We start from the raw sequence: 18,555 nt of genomic DNA, 5'->3' as shown, positions 1-18,555 counted from the left end.
AGTATTCCTTTTTATGGTTAAATAGTTTGTTAATTCTTTCACCTTTTGATGGACGTTTCAGTTGTTATGAACATTGATGTACAAATCTTTGTGTGGACTTGTTTTATTTCTCTTGGGTAAGTAACCTAGGATTAGAATTGCTGAGTTGTATGGTTAGTGTATGTTTAACTTCACATGAAATGTCCAGATGGTTTTCCAAAGTCATTGTTCCTGCACTGTTTGAGAAATGCACTTGCTCTGCATCCTCATCAGAATTTAGGACTGTCAATCTCTTTAATTTAGCCATTTTAGTGTTTGTGTAGCAGTATCTCATAGTGGTTTAATTTTCATTCCCCTGATGACTAACGATGTTGAGCAACTCTTCATGTGCTTATTAGCCATTCATATGTCTTTGTGAAGTGTCTGTTGAAATCTTTTTGCTCATTTTTAGAAACTGAGTTTTTCTTCTTAATAATTTTTAAAGAAGTTCTTTACGTATTTTAGAGGCAAGTCCTTTAACAGAAATGTTACTGAGAATTTTTTCCTAGTCTTGTTTGCTTTTTCATGTTTTTAATTTTGATGAATGCATAGGTTTTGACCTCATTTTACTTTTTCCAGTGAGAAAGCAACATAAGTTTACTGTAACATCCCCTCCATTATGTAAATGAAATAATAGAATAATAGTTATTGTGCCACAAAACAGAACAGATGAAGATGCTGTATTAATATATAGACCAACTATGTACTCTTGAAATTTTGCTTAGATGATATGAAATTATAACCATTTGGTGTATTATTTCTGTTTTGTCACTGACAGTATAACAGTCAGGAGTGTGATAAAAGATTGCATTTTTAAAATAGAATTTTTGACTTTTAATTACTTAGACTGAAAGAAGTTAAGTTTACCTGTGAGCCAAAGGTTTCTAGTATATTTTAATGCATATTTCTTACCTTTTAGCTTTCAGTTCTGAACTGTGAACCTAACTTAACTTTTTAATGATTTTGTTTTAATTTTATCAATCACTGATTTTCTATTTTTCCTCTATTTTTGCTTTCTGTTTCCATTGACAGGGCTTACCCACTTTTTTGGAGTGCTAACTCTGCTGCTATTGATTTGGATATAGGACATCAGTGTTTTAAAGGAATATTAGACCTCTAGATGACATACTATCTCATTTTTTCAGGGTGTTAGCTTCACTTAATCTTCCAGCAGCAATTGAAGATATATCTGGAGATACTGTACCTCAGTCTATACTGACTAAGTCCACATCTGTGATTGAACAGGGAGGCATCCAGACTATTGATCAGTTGATCAAAGAGCTACCTGAACTTCTACAAAGAAATAGAGAAATCCTAGATGAGGTATGTTTTAAGAGATTTGCTTTTCAAGTAAAAATTTTCCAGCCCCTTGGTGTCCAGCAGGGATTAGGACTCAAGGCTTCTTCCTATTGGGTTTCACAAGGTAGCACTCATCATTTAGGTGAGTTTGCTGTGGTCCAGACAGAGTCTGCTCTTCAGCCTCAAGAGGAATTCTGACTGAGTGAAAATGGGGTCATATGTGTCTTAAGGGTATATAAATGCACATTACTGAAACTCGTACGACCATTGTGTAAAACTAGTATACTGTGAGAAATTACTATCACAGAAACTGTTCAAGCTTTTCATAATTAATGATTTTTTTTTCCTATGAAAGATTAGGTCTCTGGTGAACAACGAATCAGACTAAGGAAGTTAGGCTATCAAATGTTTTATAAGCCCACTATACCTATCTTTTAGTCGAAAGGAGATTTTATCAATAAGAATGGAACACTCAAGTTTTTTGGCTAAAGACAACTATTTGCCAATGTTATTCTCCTTTTACTGTGCTTTCACCTCTTTCCCCTAATTGATACATTTGTTTCTTTAGCTATAAATATATTCAGGCTGGTTATTTTGGCTTTTGTCAGTTTAGGAGTCACATCTTTTTTAGATGACTTCTGTTCTCAGTGCTTTAATTCATGTTTTGATCTTTCAGTTAACTATCAGAGGATGTTGTATTTACATCATATCCAAGTACTTTGGGGCAAAGACGGAGTACTTAAGTACTTATGACAGTGTGAACCTTGGGGATAAGAATATATACCTTCCAGGGTTATTTAAAGGATTAACTAAAATAAAACAGAAATATTAATGTGAAAAAAAGTTCATCTCATAATTAAGGAAAAACTGGCTTTATTAGTGTACATGATATGTCTGTTGTCTGCCTATCTTAATATGAGGTATTTTTATTTATTTTATTTGATGTTCCTAACAGCTTTAGAGTCAGAGTCACTGTTATTCTGTCAGTTGTACTTGGAGAGTCTCATTTTAAGTAAGTTGTTAGTTGTGAAGCTGATACTGTTTTTGAGTGTTTATCACTGTGGTAGCAAAGCTAATTTTAGTCTTGATTTTGAGAAAATTTAAAGTGTCCACTAATTTATTCTTTAAATGATAAATTTATCTTACTTGGGAGCTGTTGGGCCCTTGCCAGCTTAGATTCATGGATTCTGTTTCTTCAGTTACTCTTTTTTCCTCCATTCTCTCCTAATGAATTCCTGTTAGATTGATGGTGGTGCTTCTGGGTCAGTTCTTCACATCTCTCTCTCTTTTTTTAAAAAAAATTAATTAATTAATTTGACTTCACTGGGTCTTAGCTGCGGCACTCAGGATCTTTGTTGCCACCTGCGAGATCTTCATTGCAGCATGCAGGATCTAGTTCCCTGACCAGGGATCGAACCCAGGCCCCCTGCATTGGGAGCATGGAGCATGGAGACTTGGGAGCATGGTTAACCACTGGACCACCAGGGAAGTCCCACACCTCTTAAAGTTTCTATTACTTTTTCTCTTTGTGCTCTTGTTCTTTCTGGGAGGTTGTCTCAGGCTAGCCATCCAGCTTAGTAATTGGCTGTTTAGCTGTGCCTTATTGTTTTTTCCCCCATATTTTTCATTTCCAAGATGCCTAATTGGTTCTTTTAATAAATCACCTATATTAATCTCACAACTACATGTGTCTTTTTTTTTTTAGATAAAATTCACATAACATAAAAGTTCACCATTTTAACCTCTTTAGGCTTTTAGTACATTCACAGTATTGTGTGAGCACCAACACAATCTGATTTCAGAACATTTTCATCACCCCCAAAAGAAACCCTGTACCCATTAACTCCTCATGGAGTTGAGTCACTCCTCATTCTCCCTTCCCCCTTGCTCTTGGCGGCCACAAATCTAATCTCTGTTTCTATAGATGTATTTATTCTGGACATTTCAGATAAATGGAATCATGCCTTTGGAGTGTTTTTGTCATAAAAGGGTGTTGGATTTTGTCAAATATTTTTTCTGTATCTCAAGATGATTATATCAGTTTTTTCCCCTTCATTTTACTAATACAGAGTATTACATTAATTGATTCTTTGATGTGAACCACCCTTGTATTCCTAGTATATCCCACTTTGTCATGGTGTAGAATCCTTTTAATGTGCTGCTGGATTTGGTTTGGTAGTATTTTGTTGAGCATTTTGCATTTATATTCATAAAGGATATTGGTCTGTAGTTTTCTTGTTGTGTCTTTGACTTTCAACTTGTGTGTCCTTATGGTTGTGTCTTTTGTAAATGGCACATAGTAAGGTTTTTCCTTTTCTTTTAGTTTGACAGTCTTCATCTCTGTTTGTAGAGGGTTAAATCCGTATATATTAGCTGTGATTATTCATATATTTGGAATCATGTTCTTCTATATTTTGTATTTTCTACTTGTCTCCCTCTTCTGATTTCCTTCTTTTTTTGTCCCTCCTCACCCTCACTTTTTCCTGGAATTTATTGAGTTTCCTGCATTTCTTTCCTGTTTTGTCTTTTCTTTTTAACAGCATGGCAGTTGTACACTTATTTTTCTTCTTTAAAGTTCATTATGATGTGTCTGGGTGTGGGTTTATTTTCATTTAAATTGCTTGATATGCTGTTGGATCCAGTGACTTTGAGGAGTTGTGTCTTTTATCCATCCCAGAAAGTTCTTAGTTTTCCCTTCTTTCAATATTGCTTTTTCCCTATTCTAATTATTATCTCTTTCTGGATCTCTGATGTTAAATCTTCTCCCTTTATTTTCCAGGTCTTTTAACCACTTGTATTTTCTCTTGCTCTGTGCTTCATCTTGTGTGATTTCTTCTGGTCTGTCTTCCAGTTCCCTGGTTCTTTTCAGTTATATCTCAGCAGTTTTTAACTATCCATTAACTTCCTAACTTTTTATTTTTTTCATTTCCAGAACTTTTATTTGGTTCTTTTTCAATTCTTCTCTTTCTCCTGTCATACTTTTATCTTTTATTCTAAACATAGTAAATATATTTATTTTATTTTCTTTATTTTATCATCTTAGTATCTCTGGTCTTTGTGGTTTGGTTTCATGATTTGTTATTTTTGCTGATTTTTTGCTAATTGTGGTTTGTTTCCTCTTATTTCAGTGTTTTTTGTTTTGTTTTTGTTTTTGTTTTGTTTTGGTGTGTTCCTGTATATTAAGACTGTTAATTTGGAGGGCTTTTTCTTTTTTTTTTTTTTCTTTGTGGTTAATCTTTTTTTTTTTTTCTTTTTGCGGTATGCGGGCCTCTCACTGCTGTGGCCTCTCCCGTCGCGGAGCACAGGCCCTGGATGCGCAGGCCCAGCGGCCACGGCTCACGGGCCCAGCCGCTCCGCGGCATATGGGATCCTCCCAGACCGGGGCACGAACCCGTATCCCCTGCATCGGCAGGCGGACTCTCAACCACTGCGCCACCAGGGAGGCCCTGTGGTTAATCTTTTACTCTGAAATTCATCTTAGGACTTTGTGTCACACAGGTATTATGATTTCCAGTTCTAAGTTCAGGCTTTTGATTAGTAATCTTAAGGTGATACTTCTTTTCTATTTAGAGCCAAGATTCAGACAGGTAAGTTCCCTTCTCTTGGGCAGTTTTCCTTTTTAAAAATTTGTCCACCGAGTATCACCCATTTGGAAGTGACCCAGTTTGAGGGAAGATCATGCCCTTGATCTAACCTCCTCCTCTTATTAACTCCACCTGTGTTTCTTGTCTCCTATTCATGTTCTGTTAAATTCACACTCTAAGCCATTAGAGAATGTGTAGGAGGTGAACTATGGACGGTAGGTCAGTTCTACCTTGTGGCCTGTTTTTATATGGTTCACTAGTTAAGGATGATTTTTACCACTTACAGAGAATTGTAAAAAAAAAAAGAAGAAGAAGAAGAAGAATATGTGACAGAGACTATAGTCCACAGAGCCTAAAATATTTACCCTCATGTTTGACACAAAAGTTTGCAGACCTCTGCTCTAAGCTGTCAGGAATTAGCAGATACCGTTGACTCTAGCACTTGTGTCCATTGGTGGATTAGCACTTGTGTTTCAGGCCCTGTACTATCCTGTCTTCTCAGCTATGCATTAGAAAGGCATTTTTTTAATATGTTAATTTTCAGTTTGTTGTATTGGGAGTGAAGTCTAAATCTTTTATTTTCATGAATTAATCAGTTTTCTCTTTTGTTTATGGCTTCAGTGGTCCAAAGGCTTTCTATTTGTTTTAATCTTAAAAACATCTTTGTTTAAAGTAGTCTTGGTACATGGATGTGCATAATCTCTTAGTTTTCTTTCTTAATTTTACTGAGTAAGGTAATGGCTAACCTAGTCTTAAATTTTTACAAGATTTTTTGTTAAATATAACTTGGGTTTCTGCAACAGAAATTATTGTACTAATTTATATTCCAACCAGTACTGTAGGGGCTCACTAATTCTCACCTGTATTGAGTATGATCATTTAAAAACTGTTTTAAATTTTTTACACCAGAAATATTTCATTGTTGCTTTACCTTCTTTTTAAAAGTCATTAAGACTGTTGGATGAGGAAGAAACAACTGACAATGATTTAAGAGCAAAATTCAAGGAACGCTGGCAAAGGACGCCATCCAATGAACTCTATAAACCCTTAAGAGCAGGTAAGAATGTGCATAAATGACTTTGACTTGAGTAAGTTCTCAGTTTGGATCCACGTTTTTTGCTTGATTGAAGTAGGCTCTGATGTAAACGTGTTTTTATTGAAACTGTGCTATTATGAAAATCCAGGTGTTTTTCTTCAGTTCCGTGTGAGACAAAAAATGACAAAGGTAATCTACATTCATTATGAGAAGTTCAAATTCTTAAGAAAGTAAAAATTAAAATGATCCTGTAATAACACTCATTTCCTATTCCAAGCTCTATGCATATTTTAAAAACATAAATGAGATTGTATTATATATATGGTTTTGTAATTTCATTTCACTTAGTAGTGGGTAGTAAAAGATGAGTTTTAACAGTTAGCCTGAAACCAAATTATTATTTTTAAGACTTTGAATATTAAGATTTTATGCTTATTAAGATAAATGATGTCTAGACTTGTTTTATTTCTCTGTAAAAGTAATTAATACTGTTGAGATTTTTCTAAAAATATATCCGCCTTTCTTTTAAGTCAGATTTAAGGAGTGATCCTTTGAGAGAGGAATACTTTTGAAATAAGTTGTAACAATTTTTGGAGTGAATGTTATCTTTCTATATTCACAAGTTGTAGGAAAAGATTAGACTAATGTCGATTGGCTTTTATTTGGTGGACAGTAACCGCAAATGTATTTTAAGGTATAACTGTGCTTTTGCTTTATATTTGATTTTGTCATTTTTCCAAAACCGAAAATGCAAAGACTAATAGGAGCTCAGTTTCTGTTATCTAGTGAATTGGGACTTATCGAAGGGGGAAACAAGTAAAGTTGGAGAACAGAATTAAAAGTACAACCAGCTCATATACACTACTGTTAAAATCAATACTGTGCTCTGGTAACATTTTTTTTTTTCCCCCCTCCACAGAGGGAGGCAACTTCAGAACTGTTTTGGATAAAGCTGTGCAAGCAGATGGACAGGTGAAAGAGCGTTACCAGGCTCACCGGGACACCATTGCACTTCTGTGTAAGCCGGAGCTGGAGCTGAACGCTGCCATCCCGTCTGCTAACCCAGCGAAGACCATGCAGGGCAGCGAGGTGAGGACATGCGTTTTGATGTGGGTGATCATCTGCTTATGAAAACTATGTTCAAGCCATTATATACAATGAATTACCAATTTTTTTTCTTACTGGCATCTTTTTTAAAATGCTGATGTACACTGAGGTGGTTGTTTTTAGAGTAGCATGATATATACACTGTGTAAAAAGTAATTATATTAATAATACTACTATCTCTTTTTTGTGTGTGTGTGGTATGCGGGCCTCTCACTGTTGTGGCCTCTCCCGCCGCGGAGCACAGGCTCCGGACGCACAGGCCCAGCGGCCAGGGCTCATGGGCCCAGCCGCTCCACGGCACGTGGGATCCTCCTGGACCAGGGCACGAACCCCCTGCATCGGCAGGCAGACTCTCAACCGCTGCGCCACCAGGGAAGCCCAATACTACTATCTTGTAGTAATCATTTCCATTTATTGAATGCCTTCTGTGAACTGGGTACTGTATTCTAGGTACCTCATATGTTCACAGGTTTAATTCAAATTTTATAAAAGGGAGAGGCTTGGAAGTATAGGAACTTCCTTGAAGTGGAAGGACTGGATTGGCCAGATAGTCTTCTGACCACAGATTCTTTGTTTTTTACATCATTCTATACCACCTTCCACCATACTCCACTGGGAGTACCTCTGAAGGGAAAGTTGTCAAGGTGTGCTTGTTAATCTAATAAATGGATAACGTCATCATGACATTTCTACTGGTGACAGGAAGGAGAAAATCAGTAGTGGGGCGTGTGATTTGCTAAGTCCCAAAAGGGGAGAGTGTGGGCTGAACACTGTGAAGTTGTGTAGGAGGATAAGAGGAGACCCGAAGCACACAGGAAAATAAGCCAAAGGGCAAGAGATAGTGCTGAAAACTTCTTGAAAAAGGTGAATTTCCTGGAATAGTAGTTCTCAGAAGTTATCATTGTCATTCCTTATTTGTCTTTACACAGAAGCATTTCATGTATTTACTCAGCCAAGACTTAATGGATAGCTACTGTGTAAGGCACTATGCTAGATGCTCATAATATCCAGCCTTTACGTTCAATTCACAATCCAGTGTGGAAGATGAGACGTATACAAGGATTACTGTAATACAGGGTAGAAATTGAAAAGTGTCACAACTATACTGTGAGAATTTAGGTGACGAAGTAGTTATGTTCCAGCATTTGGAGCTCCTTAAGCTTAGGAGGCTTAAGAAATTGGCACTTTATGAGCACAGTAGATAGGCAGGAAAGTGGACATGTGTAGGATTCGAGAAGATTGAGTGCGTGGGTGTGTCCAGAGCGGCTTCTGAGGTTCTGTGGGAGCAGCCCCCGAAGTGAAGAGAAGACGGCGCTGGTGGATGGGCACAGAGCCTGCGTCTCAAGGCGGGTGCCTGAGGGAACAGTGACTGTCAGTTAGATGCTTTTGAGGATGTGGGGGAGAAAAGGAAGGTGGTTAGAAGATTAACTTGTGAATTACAGAGCCTGCAGACCCATAGAACAGCAACACGTTCTGGCCCCTTTTTATTTTAGAAAAAAACATCTCTGTTTAGTATCCCCGTTTTTTCTTTTTAGTGTCACATGCATGACTCAGAACTTATAGGGCTTTTGTCCTTTTATTCTCCTGCTTTCTGTAGAAAAGCAAAAATGGTTTTTGCTAAGCAAAATCAGAATGAGCATGTACTGATATGTTATTTTATTCAGTAATAGCTGCTTTGTTAATTCACAGTGGTATTACATAGGGGAAGAAAACTTTTACAGTCAATATGAAGTTATTTTACTGAAACTAGATTTTCTGCATAGAGGTAATCAACAATTTTCAGTGTTCTAAATATTCATTCATCATGTGCCTTTATCAGAAAAGGCAAACATCATGTATTTATTAAAGCTATTTCAGATAGTTGTCATTGTAGTTGGTGACACATTAGCCAGAGTTTTTATGAGAAAAACTCAACCATTTGAATTGCTGATTATTAAATTGATACAAAGTACATGTTTTATTAAGAGGTCCAAGCATAACAGGTGGGGCTATTTTTTTCTTTCATTATGAACAGGCCAACTAACTAGTTATTTGTCTTTGTTCTGTTTGGGCATCTGGTTTTAGGTACTTAGAGGATCTTGGTTTTTATACTATGTAAGAGACAGTCAGTCTATTTCAAGATAATAGTTAGTGTTCCTGACTTTCAGCTTTGTTTACTAGACTATTTTTTAAGACCAATTCTGCATATTCCTATTTCTCCCCCAGCTTTATTTCACTTGGCTACTTAAACATTTTCTAACTTTTGTTAGACATAACTTATATATAGAGGAAAATGACATTTCTTACTCTCCTAATAGCCAAGCAACCTTCACATAGGGTCATGGTCATGGTTGAGGTTCCATTATCAGTTTAAATATGCCAACAGATAAAAGTATCACAGCCTTTTCAAATTTATATGCTGTTATATCCCCCCAATACAAAATGTGTCACATAGTTACAGAAATGGTTACAATTCAGCAAAATAAGGGATACTTAATTCTTGGTCTGTTCCTTGTTGTTACTCTGTTCTTGTCTGAGTGCTCAGATGCCTAAGCCTCTTTAGTCCACAATGCACATGAAGTATAGAGTTAAACCATGAAACCTAACTAACAGTTAATAATAATGGCTACTACTGACTGAGCACTTAGCCTATGTTAGAAATTACATTGAGCACTTTATATGGATTATTTCAGTCTTTACAACAGTCCTGACATATAGGTACTATTCTTATTCTTGTTTTGCAGATGAGAAAATTGAGTTTTCCAGGTAAACTGCCCTTGGTTACACAGTAACTAAGCCCATTATATTCACTAAGGGAGTGTAGTCAGGGTTGAAGTATTTTTTTCTATGTCATCATATTTCACTTTGTTAGACAACTAGTTTCATTTGTTTCTGTATTCACGTTTTGATTTAATTTTGTGTTTTGGATGTGTAAAAGAATGTTCATGATTCAAAAGGTTCATGCAGAGAAATCTCACCCCTTTTCTTTCTACCTTGTTCCCATCTGCTCTATGTAAGTAACAGTACTCATTAGTCTTTGGTTTGTGCTTAGTGCTTTTATTTTTGTGAAAAATACATATGCACACAGATACATATCATGTATTATGTGTGTGTATAGCTTTATATTCTGATTTCCCTTCTCACTCAAAATGCAACATACCATACATAACGCTTTTGTACCTTTTTTCATTTAACAATATGTCCTGGAAGTCATTTGGAAGCAAGACTTTGCTCCACTTTGTCTAACATCAAATTCTACTAGATCCCTTTAATAGACTTTGCCATGTCCATCCAGGTATGATTCTTTCTCCTCTTCCTTCCTTTTAGAGTATCTGTGGTTTAATGCTTCTTGGACCTCTAAGACCATTTCTTTGCACTGCTCTGCATGTTAAGAGACTGAATTTAAGATAGGAAGGACACTTAAGAGATACGGTGGTAACAGAGGCCAAAATGTAGAAGAAACTTGAGACTTCCTCAGGGCTTTGGTTTTCACATGGGAAGGTCGCTCTGGACCCTTTTGTCAGGGAGCTAACTAAGGCCGTGGACTGAAGAGCCGGACAGAGCTTCTTAGAAACAGGCAGTAGGTGAGCAGATCCTTTGGAGCTGGAAGTGCTGCTGGTAAGAAGACAGACAGAGGTGTAGGTGGGGTTCATGGACGGCCCCTTCTTCCTTTGTCTTTCCCCACTTTCCTTCTGTGAGCATCCCTGGGGCAAGCAGAATAGGGGGCTTGGGGTTGCTGTTCTCCCTTCTGGTCCTAGCAGAAGTGTGAAGAGATGTGAGTGAAAGGGGGCAGCTCATGTGTGGCCTTAGAGGGCGCTTGAACACTCTATAACACTATTACTACAACGGGGTGTTTATGAATCATGTGGGTGTTAGAGACTGCCTGGACCGAGTAAGAGGCAGAACTCATGATGCAAACAGAGATACAGAACCCGTTCTCTCCCAGGATATAAAAGAAACATACAGCTATAGCTTTCTGTCTGTCTGTCTGTCTCTCTCTCTCGAGTGCTCTCTCCGTATATATCCGTATCTCTGTTTCTGTCTCCATGTCTCTCTCTCTCTCTCAGTCTCGCTAGGTCGGCAAAATAGGGTATCTCTTTACTTGACAAAAACATACCTTCTGGGGACTTCCCTAGTAGTCCAGTGGTAAAGAATCCGCCTTCCAATGCAGAGGACATGAGTTCAATCCCTGGTCAGGGAACTAAGATTCTACATGCTGCGGGACAACTAAGCCCGCACGCTTCAACTAGAGCACCTGTGTGCCGCAAACTACAGAGCCCACACATTCCGGAGCCCACGTGCCACAACTAGAGAGAGAAAACCCACACGCCACAACTAGAGAGAATCCTGTGTGCTGCAGTGAAGATCCCACATGCTGCAACTAAGACCCGACGCAGCCCCAAAATAAATAAATTAATTAAATTAAATAAATATTAAAAATGTATATATATACTTTCCTCTACCTCGTGACAAGGATGCAGTGTCGTGTAGCGAGGTTAAGAGATTGGTTTGGAGTTAGGCAGACTTAGGTCTCAGATTTCACCTCTGCTCCTTTTAGTAGCTGTGTAACCTCAGGCATGTTAACTTAATTTTTCTGGGACGCAATTTCTCCATCTGTGGAATAGAGGTAATAAATACATACCCTATGAGGTATTGTAAGGAATACATTAAATTATATTTGTAAAGTGTTTAGGACAGTGCCTGGCACATAATAGATGTTCAGTAGATCTGTTATCATTATTGCTGCTGCTGTTGCAATCTGAATCCACTAAAGGTACAGCAGTGTCTGTATCTAAATAAACCTGACGTACAATTTATACTTGGCTCTCTGAGAGATCGTCTCTCCCTGACCCTGGTGAACCTTTGTATATAGTTCCTTTCTTGAAATTGGCTTCTGTTTTTTGGGCAGTTAAACTAAGTTTTTTAAATTGTTTAGGTTGTAAATGTCTTAAAATCCTTACTGACAAATCTTGATGAAGTAAAGAAGGAAAGAGAGGGGCTGGAGAATGACCTGAAATCAGTGAATTTTGACATGACGAGCAAATTTTTGACTGCTCTGGCTCAAGATGGTGTGATAAATGAAGAAGCTATTTCTGTTACTGAACTGGATCGAATCTATGGGGGTCTTACAACTAAAGTCCAAGAATCTCTAAAGAAACAAGAAGGACTTCTTAAAAATATTCAGGTAAAGTTTATATACTTTAATAAGATTTTTATTAAAAAAATTACAGGAAGGATAAACCTGGACTAAATCTGTATCCATTTAGGATTGTGTTTTTTGCAAATGTTACATATTAATAGAAGTCTGTAAACGTTATTGGTTATATTTTCATGCCCACTGAATTTATGGTATTTTTTACTTAAGGAAAGCTGTACTGTGTTACTCCAAAAGGAATATATTAGGTAAATATCTAGTAATAACTGCATGAAATCATATATGATTTTCATAGTTGGGAAAGTATCAGTACAAATGTCATGAGCTATAGTAACTTGATAAGTAAGTGTAACTGCATAAATCTTTCTTTTAACAAGGTCTCACACCAGGAATTTTCAAAAATGAAACAGTCTAACAGTGAAGCTAATTTAAGAGAAGAAGTTTTGAAGAACTTAGCTGCTGCGTATGACAACTTTGTTGAACTTGTAGCTAATTTGAAGGAGGGCACAAAGGTATGAAGCACAAAAGAAACAAGAGCTAACTAACCAGTGTGGATGTGAGGATATAGTTTGGGAAGTTAATTGGTATTTCCAGTTGGACCAATTCATTCTGTCTTGAATTTCTTAGCTTTAATGACTTTGGCTCCTGAGAGCTTTGGTATAAATGGGAGAAAGCTTAATGAAGGTGGGAGTATTTCATGGGAACTTTGCAGAATGAATTTTATATTTCACCAGGCAGAAAGAGGGTGTGTAGGCATTCATTTCAGGTAGCAGGAATTAGCACAGAGAGGTCAAAAGGTCAGTGACACTTTGTTTTGGGGTAGAAAGTTGGCCAATCTGAGTGAATTAGGAGGGAACAGGAGTAGTAGTCAAAGCCGATACGTGATGGGGAAGGGGGTGTGTATGGCTTTTATATTCTGTGCTGGTGGTGTGGATTATGATAGATTTGTGATCTGCTTATGACTCAAGAGTGCTTACTAAATAAGTTTAAGTATTTTCTTGCCTTTCCTTTAGATATTTTAGGGAAATGCTTATATTTGTTTTTACCAATTACTTTGCTTTTGAGGGAACAAGTGATTTTTAAATTTTTCCAATACATAATTCCTTTTGGTACTTTAACTCCATAATGATCACTTAATAAAGTTACCTTGATGTAAATACAGTAGATATAATGTAAAACCCTCTGAAGAGAGCATAGAAATACTGCCAAAGCCTTCCAAAGAGAGAGGATAGTAAAATGCCATTTTAATTCGGTTTAAAATGCTTTGTTGAAATAGATAAGCTGAGAAAATTACCAGAGTGCCTTTGGAAATTCTTCTGAGGGTTTCTGAAATGATGCCTGCATTTCTGAAGTGAATGTGCAAATCTGATACTTAAATAGGTTTAGAGTCTTTATTAAGAAGTTGACTTTTCTCTAGGAATTGGGAACTTGTTCACGATCATGAAACTTTTAACTTGTTGCCACTTAATTTTTGGTGACAGTGCTTTCTAACAATGATTTTATTATTTTTATTTTCTTAGGGAATCTTAGGTCATATTTAATATTAAGTTACTGGACTTAAGTGGTATGACTGTCTCTCATGCAGAGGATTTTAGCTCTTTAGCTTTAACTGTTATTGACAAAAGAGCTTTAGATTGTGTTCCTCTTAGATTAAAAATTGTTCTGGTTTATCACTTGTGTTTGTTCTTTGCTCATAGTTTTACAATGAGCTGACTGAAATACTCATCAGGTTCCAGAACAAATGCAGTGATATAGTGTTTGCACGGAAGACAGAGAGGGATGAACTCTTAAAGTAAGTTTATTTTGTGTATTAAATTGTACTTTTGAAGTATTTTTCTTTAAAAAAATAATATTCTTGCTACCTCTTTTAAAAAAATCATATGTGGAGACTTTTGTGGTGAGTTGGCAGTGTGAGTTGGCAATTTCCTTTCCTCCATGGTGTTTCTTTGTTTGTTTGCTTTTTTATAAATTTATTTATTTTTTATTCTTGGCTGTGTTGGGTCTTTTTTGCCACACGCGGGCTTTCTCTAGTTGTGGCGAGCAGTGGCTTCTCTTGTTGTGGAGCATGGGTTCTTGGCATGTGGGCTTCAGTAGTTGTGGCATGTGGGCTCAGCAGTTGTGGCTTGCAGGCTCTAGAGCGCAGGCTCAGTGGTTGTGGTGAATGGGCTTTGTTGCTCCGTGGCATGTGGGATCTTCCCGGACTAGGGATCAAACCTGTGTTCCCTGCATTGGCAGGTGGATTCTTAACCACTGCACCACCAGGGAAGTCCCCTCCATGGTGTTTTACAAAGCAACAAGGAAACAACTGCATGATCTGAGAACAAAAGGGTGAAAAGGAGTGGAAACTCTAGATGTAGGAAGAACAGTGATGTCACAGAAGTGATAGCAGAATAGCTCAGGGTAACAGATCTTAGGAAATGCCAATAAACATAAGCAGTTTACTTTGAAGTGGCAGATAGATTCCTTACATGAAACTAGAGGCACAGAACATGAGGGAGAGAGGGTTTATAGCTCAGAAAATGTCAGCAAAGTCACTTTCTCCAGGGGTCTATTGGGAAAGCTGGGCGAGTAACATAGGACTCATTCCATGTGGAGTAATGAATAGAGAGTTGACACAGCATCGATACAAAGATACTATATTCGTTGAGGTGAGAAAGAGAACAAAATTTTACGAAACTTAGTAGATGAAGAACATTCACCAGAATAATGTCGTCATAGAACAGATGAAAAATTTACCGTGAATTAAAAAAAAATAATAAAAGGCTAGGAAACAATCATTAAGGATCACCACAAACATGTGCCAGAACTCAAGGAAAATGGTAAGAAAACAGGAGGCACTAAAACGTGAGGTGTCAGGATTCAGGAAACAAGTGGAAGAGAAGAACAAAGCAATCACAGGTATAAGATGAAATGGGAAGGAGCAAAACGGAGGATAGACGATGAAGAAAACACAAGAGCACAAAGTAGAAAAGAAGAAATCAAAGAAAATGAAACCAAAGTAAGGAAAGGATTAAAAAGGATTAGAGAAAGTGGGCAGAGAAGATCCAATATATGTAAAATTGAATTCCCTTCAAAGAAGAAAAACCAAAACAGTGAACAGAACAAATATTTAATGATATTACTCAAGAACATTTTCCTAAAATAAGGCTTGTTGAAAGGGTATATCATATGGTCAGGAGAAATGAACAAGAACTGTCAATACCCCAGCATATAAATTATTAGTCTTAAAAGATAATGGTAGATGGGGCTTCCTTGGTGGCACAGTGGTTGAGAGTCTGCCTGCCGATGCAGGGGACATAGGTTCGTGCCCCGGTCTGGGAAGATCCCACATGCCGTGGAGCAGATGGACCCGTGAGCCATGGCCACTGAGCCTGCGCGTCCGGAGCCTGTGCTCCGCAACGGGAGAGGCCACAATAGTAAGAGGCCCGCATACTGCAAAAAAAAAAAAAAAAAAAAAAAAGATAATGGTAGAATCCTATTAAGGCAGTCAGGTAAAAAGATCAGGTCAGTTTATAAAAGGTGAAAAAAATTCAGGCTGGCAGCACTGCATGCTAGAAGAGAGTGGAATGATTGCTTGTTGGAACTCAAAGGAAGCAAATGTGAGGCAAAGATTTTATATCCAGTCAACCTGTCCTTCTGGTGTATACAGAGCCATGTGCTCAATTAGTAATGAATGTAAAGAACCCAGAGACTATTATACTCATGAGCCTTTCTTGAGCCCTTCAGATGACCTGACCATTATTCTTGTCTCTGTCTATGTTTAAACAGTTTCCCATTGAAGAAGTGGGTGAAGTTAAGAGCTACTTTCTTCCACCCGCCAAGAAAGAGCAGGGCTGGTTGTTTTCAGTTTTTCTACTAAACCTTTAAAAAGCAAATAATTAGAATGATTTTTAAATGGTTCTAGAGGTTAAAAAAAACCCCTCCAAGTTAGTTTTACTGATAAGTAAATCTGACAAAGATTAAAACAAAAGTCTTCAGACCAGTTTCATTTATGAATATGGATGCGAAATTTCTAAATAAAATACTTGCCATTGATATTCTCCAGTATATTAATAAAGAACCATGACCAAAGGGGAGTGGGTGGTTATCCCAGTAATGCAGTGATTGGTTCAGTATTTTTACATCTAAGGAGAAAAATATTCTCTTCATAGATGAGGAAAAAGCATGAGAAAATAACTATTCTGGTACTCAAAATAGGAATTAATTGACTTCCTTAACATGAAAATATATGTGTATGCATGTATATATACAATAGATCTATTTATCTGTTTATATCTGCACAAAACTCAGCTTCATGGTTAATGGAGAAACGCTATAAACATTCTCCCTAAAGACAAATGCCCATTATCAATGCTGTTATTTAATATTATTTTGGCAGTACCAGATACACCATTAGAAAAGAAAAAGAAATTAGAAATAGAAAAATTGGAAAGGCGGAGGTAAAACTATCACTACTTACAGACTTTATGATTATATATCTTGAAAACCCAAAAGAATCAACCCTCAAATTCTGCAAATAATAAAGGAATTGTTACTGAAGATAGGTGATTATAAAAATAATTTGTAGAGGGCTTCCCTGGTGGCGCAGTGGTTGAGAGTCTGCCTGCCGATGCAGGGGACGTGGGTTTGTGCCCCGGTCCGGGAGGATCCCACATGCCGCGGAGTGGCTGGGCCCGTGAGCCATGGCCACTGAGCCTGCGCATCTGGAACCTGTGCTCTGCGACGGGAGAGGCCACAACAGTAAGAGGCCTGCTTACCGCAAAAAAAAAAAAAAAAAATTTGTAGAAATCAGTAGCCTTGGGACTTCCCTGGTGGTCCAGTGACTAAGACTCCGCACTCCCAATGGAGGGGGCCTGGGTTCGATCCCTGGCCAGGGAGCTTAATCCCACATGCAGCAACTAAAGAAAGGTCCCACAGTGCAGCCAAATAAGTAAATATTTTTTAAAAATCAATAGCCTTCATACAAATAAGCACATAGAAGATATAATGGAGGAAAAGACTTCACTTAAAATAGCAATAAGGAAGATAAAATACATAGGAATAAATTTGTCATTTATTGGACCTGTATGAAGAAAACTTTGAAACACTATTCAAGGACACAGAAGAGGACTTGAGCAAGCTGAAAGGCGTATCATGTCCTTAGATAGGATGAGACAGCTTCATGAAGATGTCAGTTCAAAAGAAACTTATATATTCAACATAATTTTTTTAAATATTTATTTATTTTTTTGGCTGCATCGGGTCTTAGTTGCGGCACATGGGATCTTTCGTTGCGGCGCGTGGTCTCTTCGTTACAGTACTTGGGCTTCTCTCTAGTTGTGGCGCGCAGGCTCTAGGGCGCATGGGCTCTGTAGTTGTGGTGTGGGAGCTCCAGGACACGTGGGCTCTGTCATTGTGGTGCGTGGGCTCTGTAGTTTGCGGCATGCAGGCTCTCTTGTTGAGGCACGCAAGCTCAGTAGTTGTGGCGCGCGGGCTTAGTTGCCCTGTGGCATGTGGGATCTTAGTTCCCTGACCAGGGATCAAACCCGCGTCCCCTGCATTGGAAGGCGGATTCTTTACCACTGGACCACCAGGGAAGTCCCTCAACATAATTTTGATTTAAAAAGGAATCAACAGATTTTCATGTAAAACTAGACAAGTTGATCCTAAAGCTCAGGTAGAAAAACCGTTAAACAAGATTAGCCAGGAAAACTGAATAATAATAACAGTAAGGGGAAAGTAATTTGCCAGATATTAAAATATGTAATATTGTCTCTAATTAAAACACATTGATACTGGCACATGATTAGACCAAAGACAGAATAGAAGATAGGAGTAGATTCAAATACATATGTGAATTTAGTGTAAAAAAAGATCCTAAATCAGTCAGAAGAAGTTAGAAACAAGTGCCCAGCCATTTAGAAAACAAAAGTTATTTTTACCTCAGAATAAGTTCCAAAAGGGTCATAATTGAAATGTATAAAATGAAATGAAAAAGAGAATATGAGAGAATTTCTTAGTAAAGCTGAAATAGGAAGGGTCTTTGTAATTCTGACTTAAAACCCAGAAGCCATAAAAAAAAAAAGTTCATCATAACATGATAAGAGTCAAAATGTAATAAACTGGGGGAAAATATTTGAAACTTATTCATGGGCAAAAGGCAAATTTACGTAATTTATAAAGAACTCCTAGATACTAATGAGGAAGAAAAAACTCAGTAGAAAAATTGGGAAAAGTTGTGAACAGAAATTCTGCAGGTGAAATATGAGTGGTTCTTAAGCATATGAAAAAATACCTATCCTCGCTCAATATAAAATAAATATGAATTAAAATTACTCTGAAATGACGTTTTTCAGGGATTTCCCTGGTGGTCCAGTGGTTAAGACTCCGCGCTTCCA

General features: G+C 37.5%; 1 protein-coding gene across 1 annotated transcript in view; it reads left to right on the top strand.

The window, feature by feature from the left end:
• The window catches only part of PDCD6IP (programmed cell death 6 interacting protein), a 62,983-nt gene that overhangs the window by 36,262 nt on the left and 8,166 nt on the right, over positions 1-18,555 (top strand). The window contains exons 10-15 of the mRNA XM_082639741.1: positions 1,164-1,341; positions 5,847-5,958; positions 6,857-7,026; positions 11,960-12,208; positions 12,556-12,690; positions 13,876-13,970. Of these exons, the coding sequence (XP_082495867.1) occupies positions 1,164-1,341; positions 5,847-5,958; positions 6,857-7,026; positions 11,960-12,208; positions 12,556-12,690; positions 13,876-13,970 (939 nt within the window). The remainder of the gene's footprint in view (positions 1-1,163; positions 1,342-5,846; positions 5,959-6,856; positions 7,027-11,959; positions 12,209-12,555; positions 12,691-13,875; positions 13,971-18,555) is intronic.

Source organism: Mesoplodon mirus, assembly GCF_964341445.2.
Source record: "Mesoplodon mirus genome assembly, chromosome: 12".
Classification (NCBI taxonomy): Eukaryota; Metazoa; Chordata; class Mammalia; order Artiodactyla; family Ziphiidae; genus Mesoplodon; species Mesoplodon mirus.
Note: the sequence above shows the minus strand (reverse complement) of the source record. Positions and strands in the feature narration are given on the sequence as shown.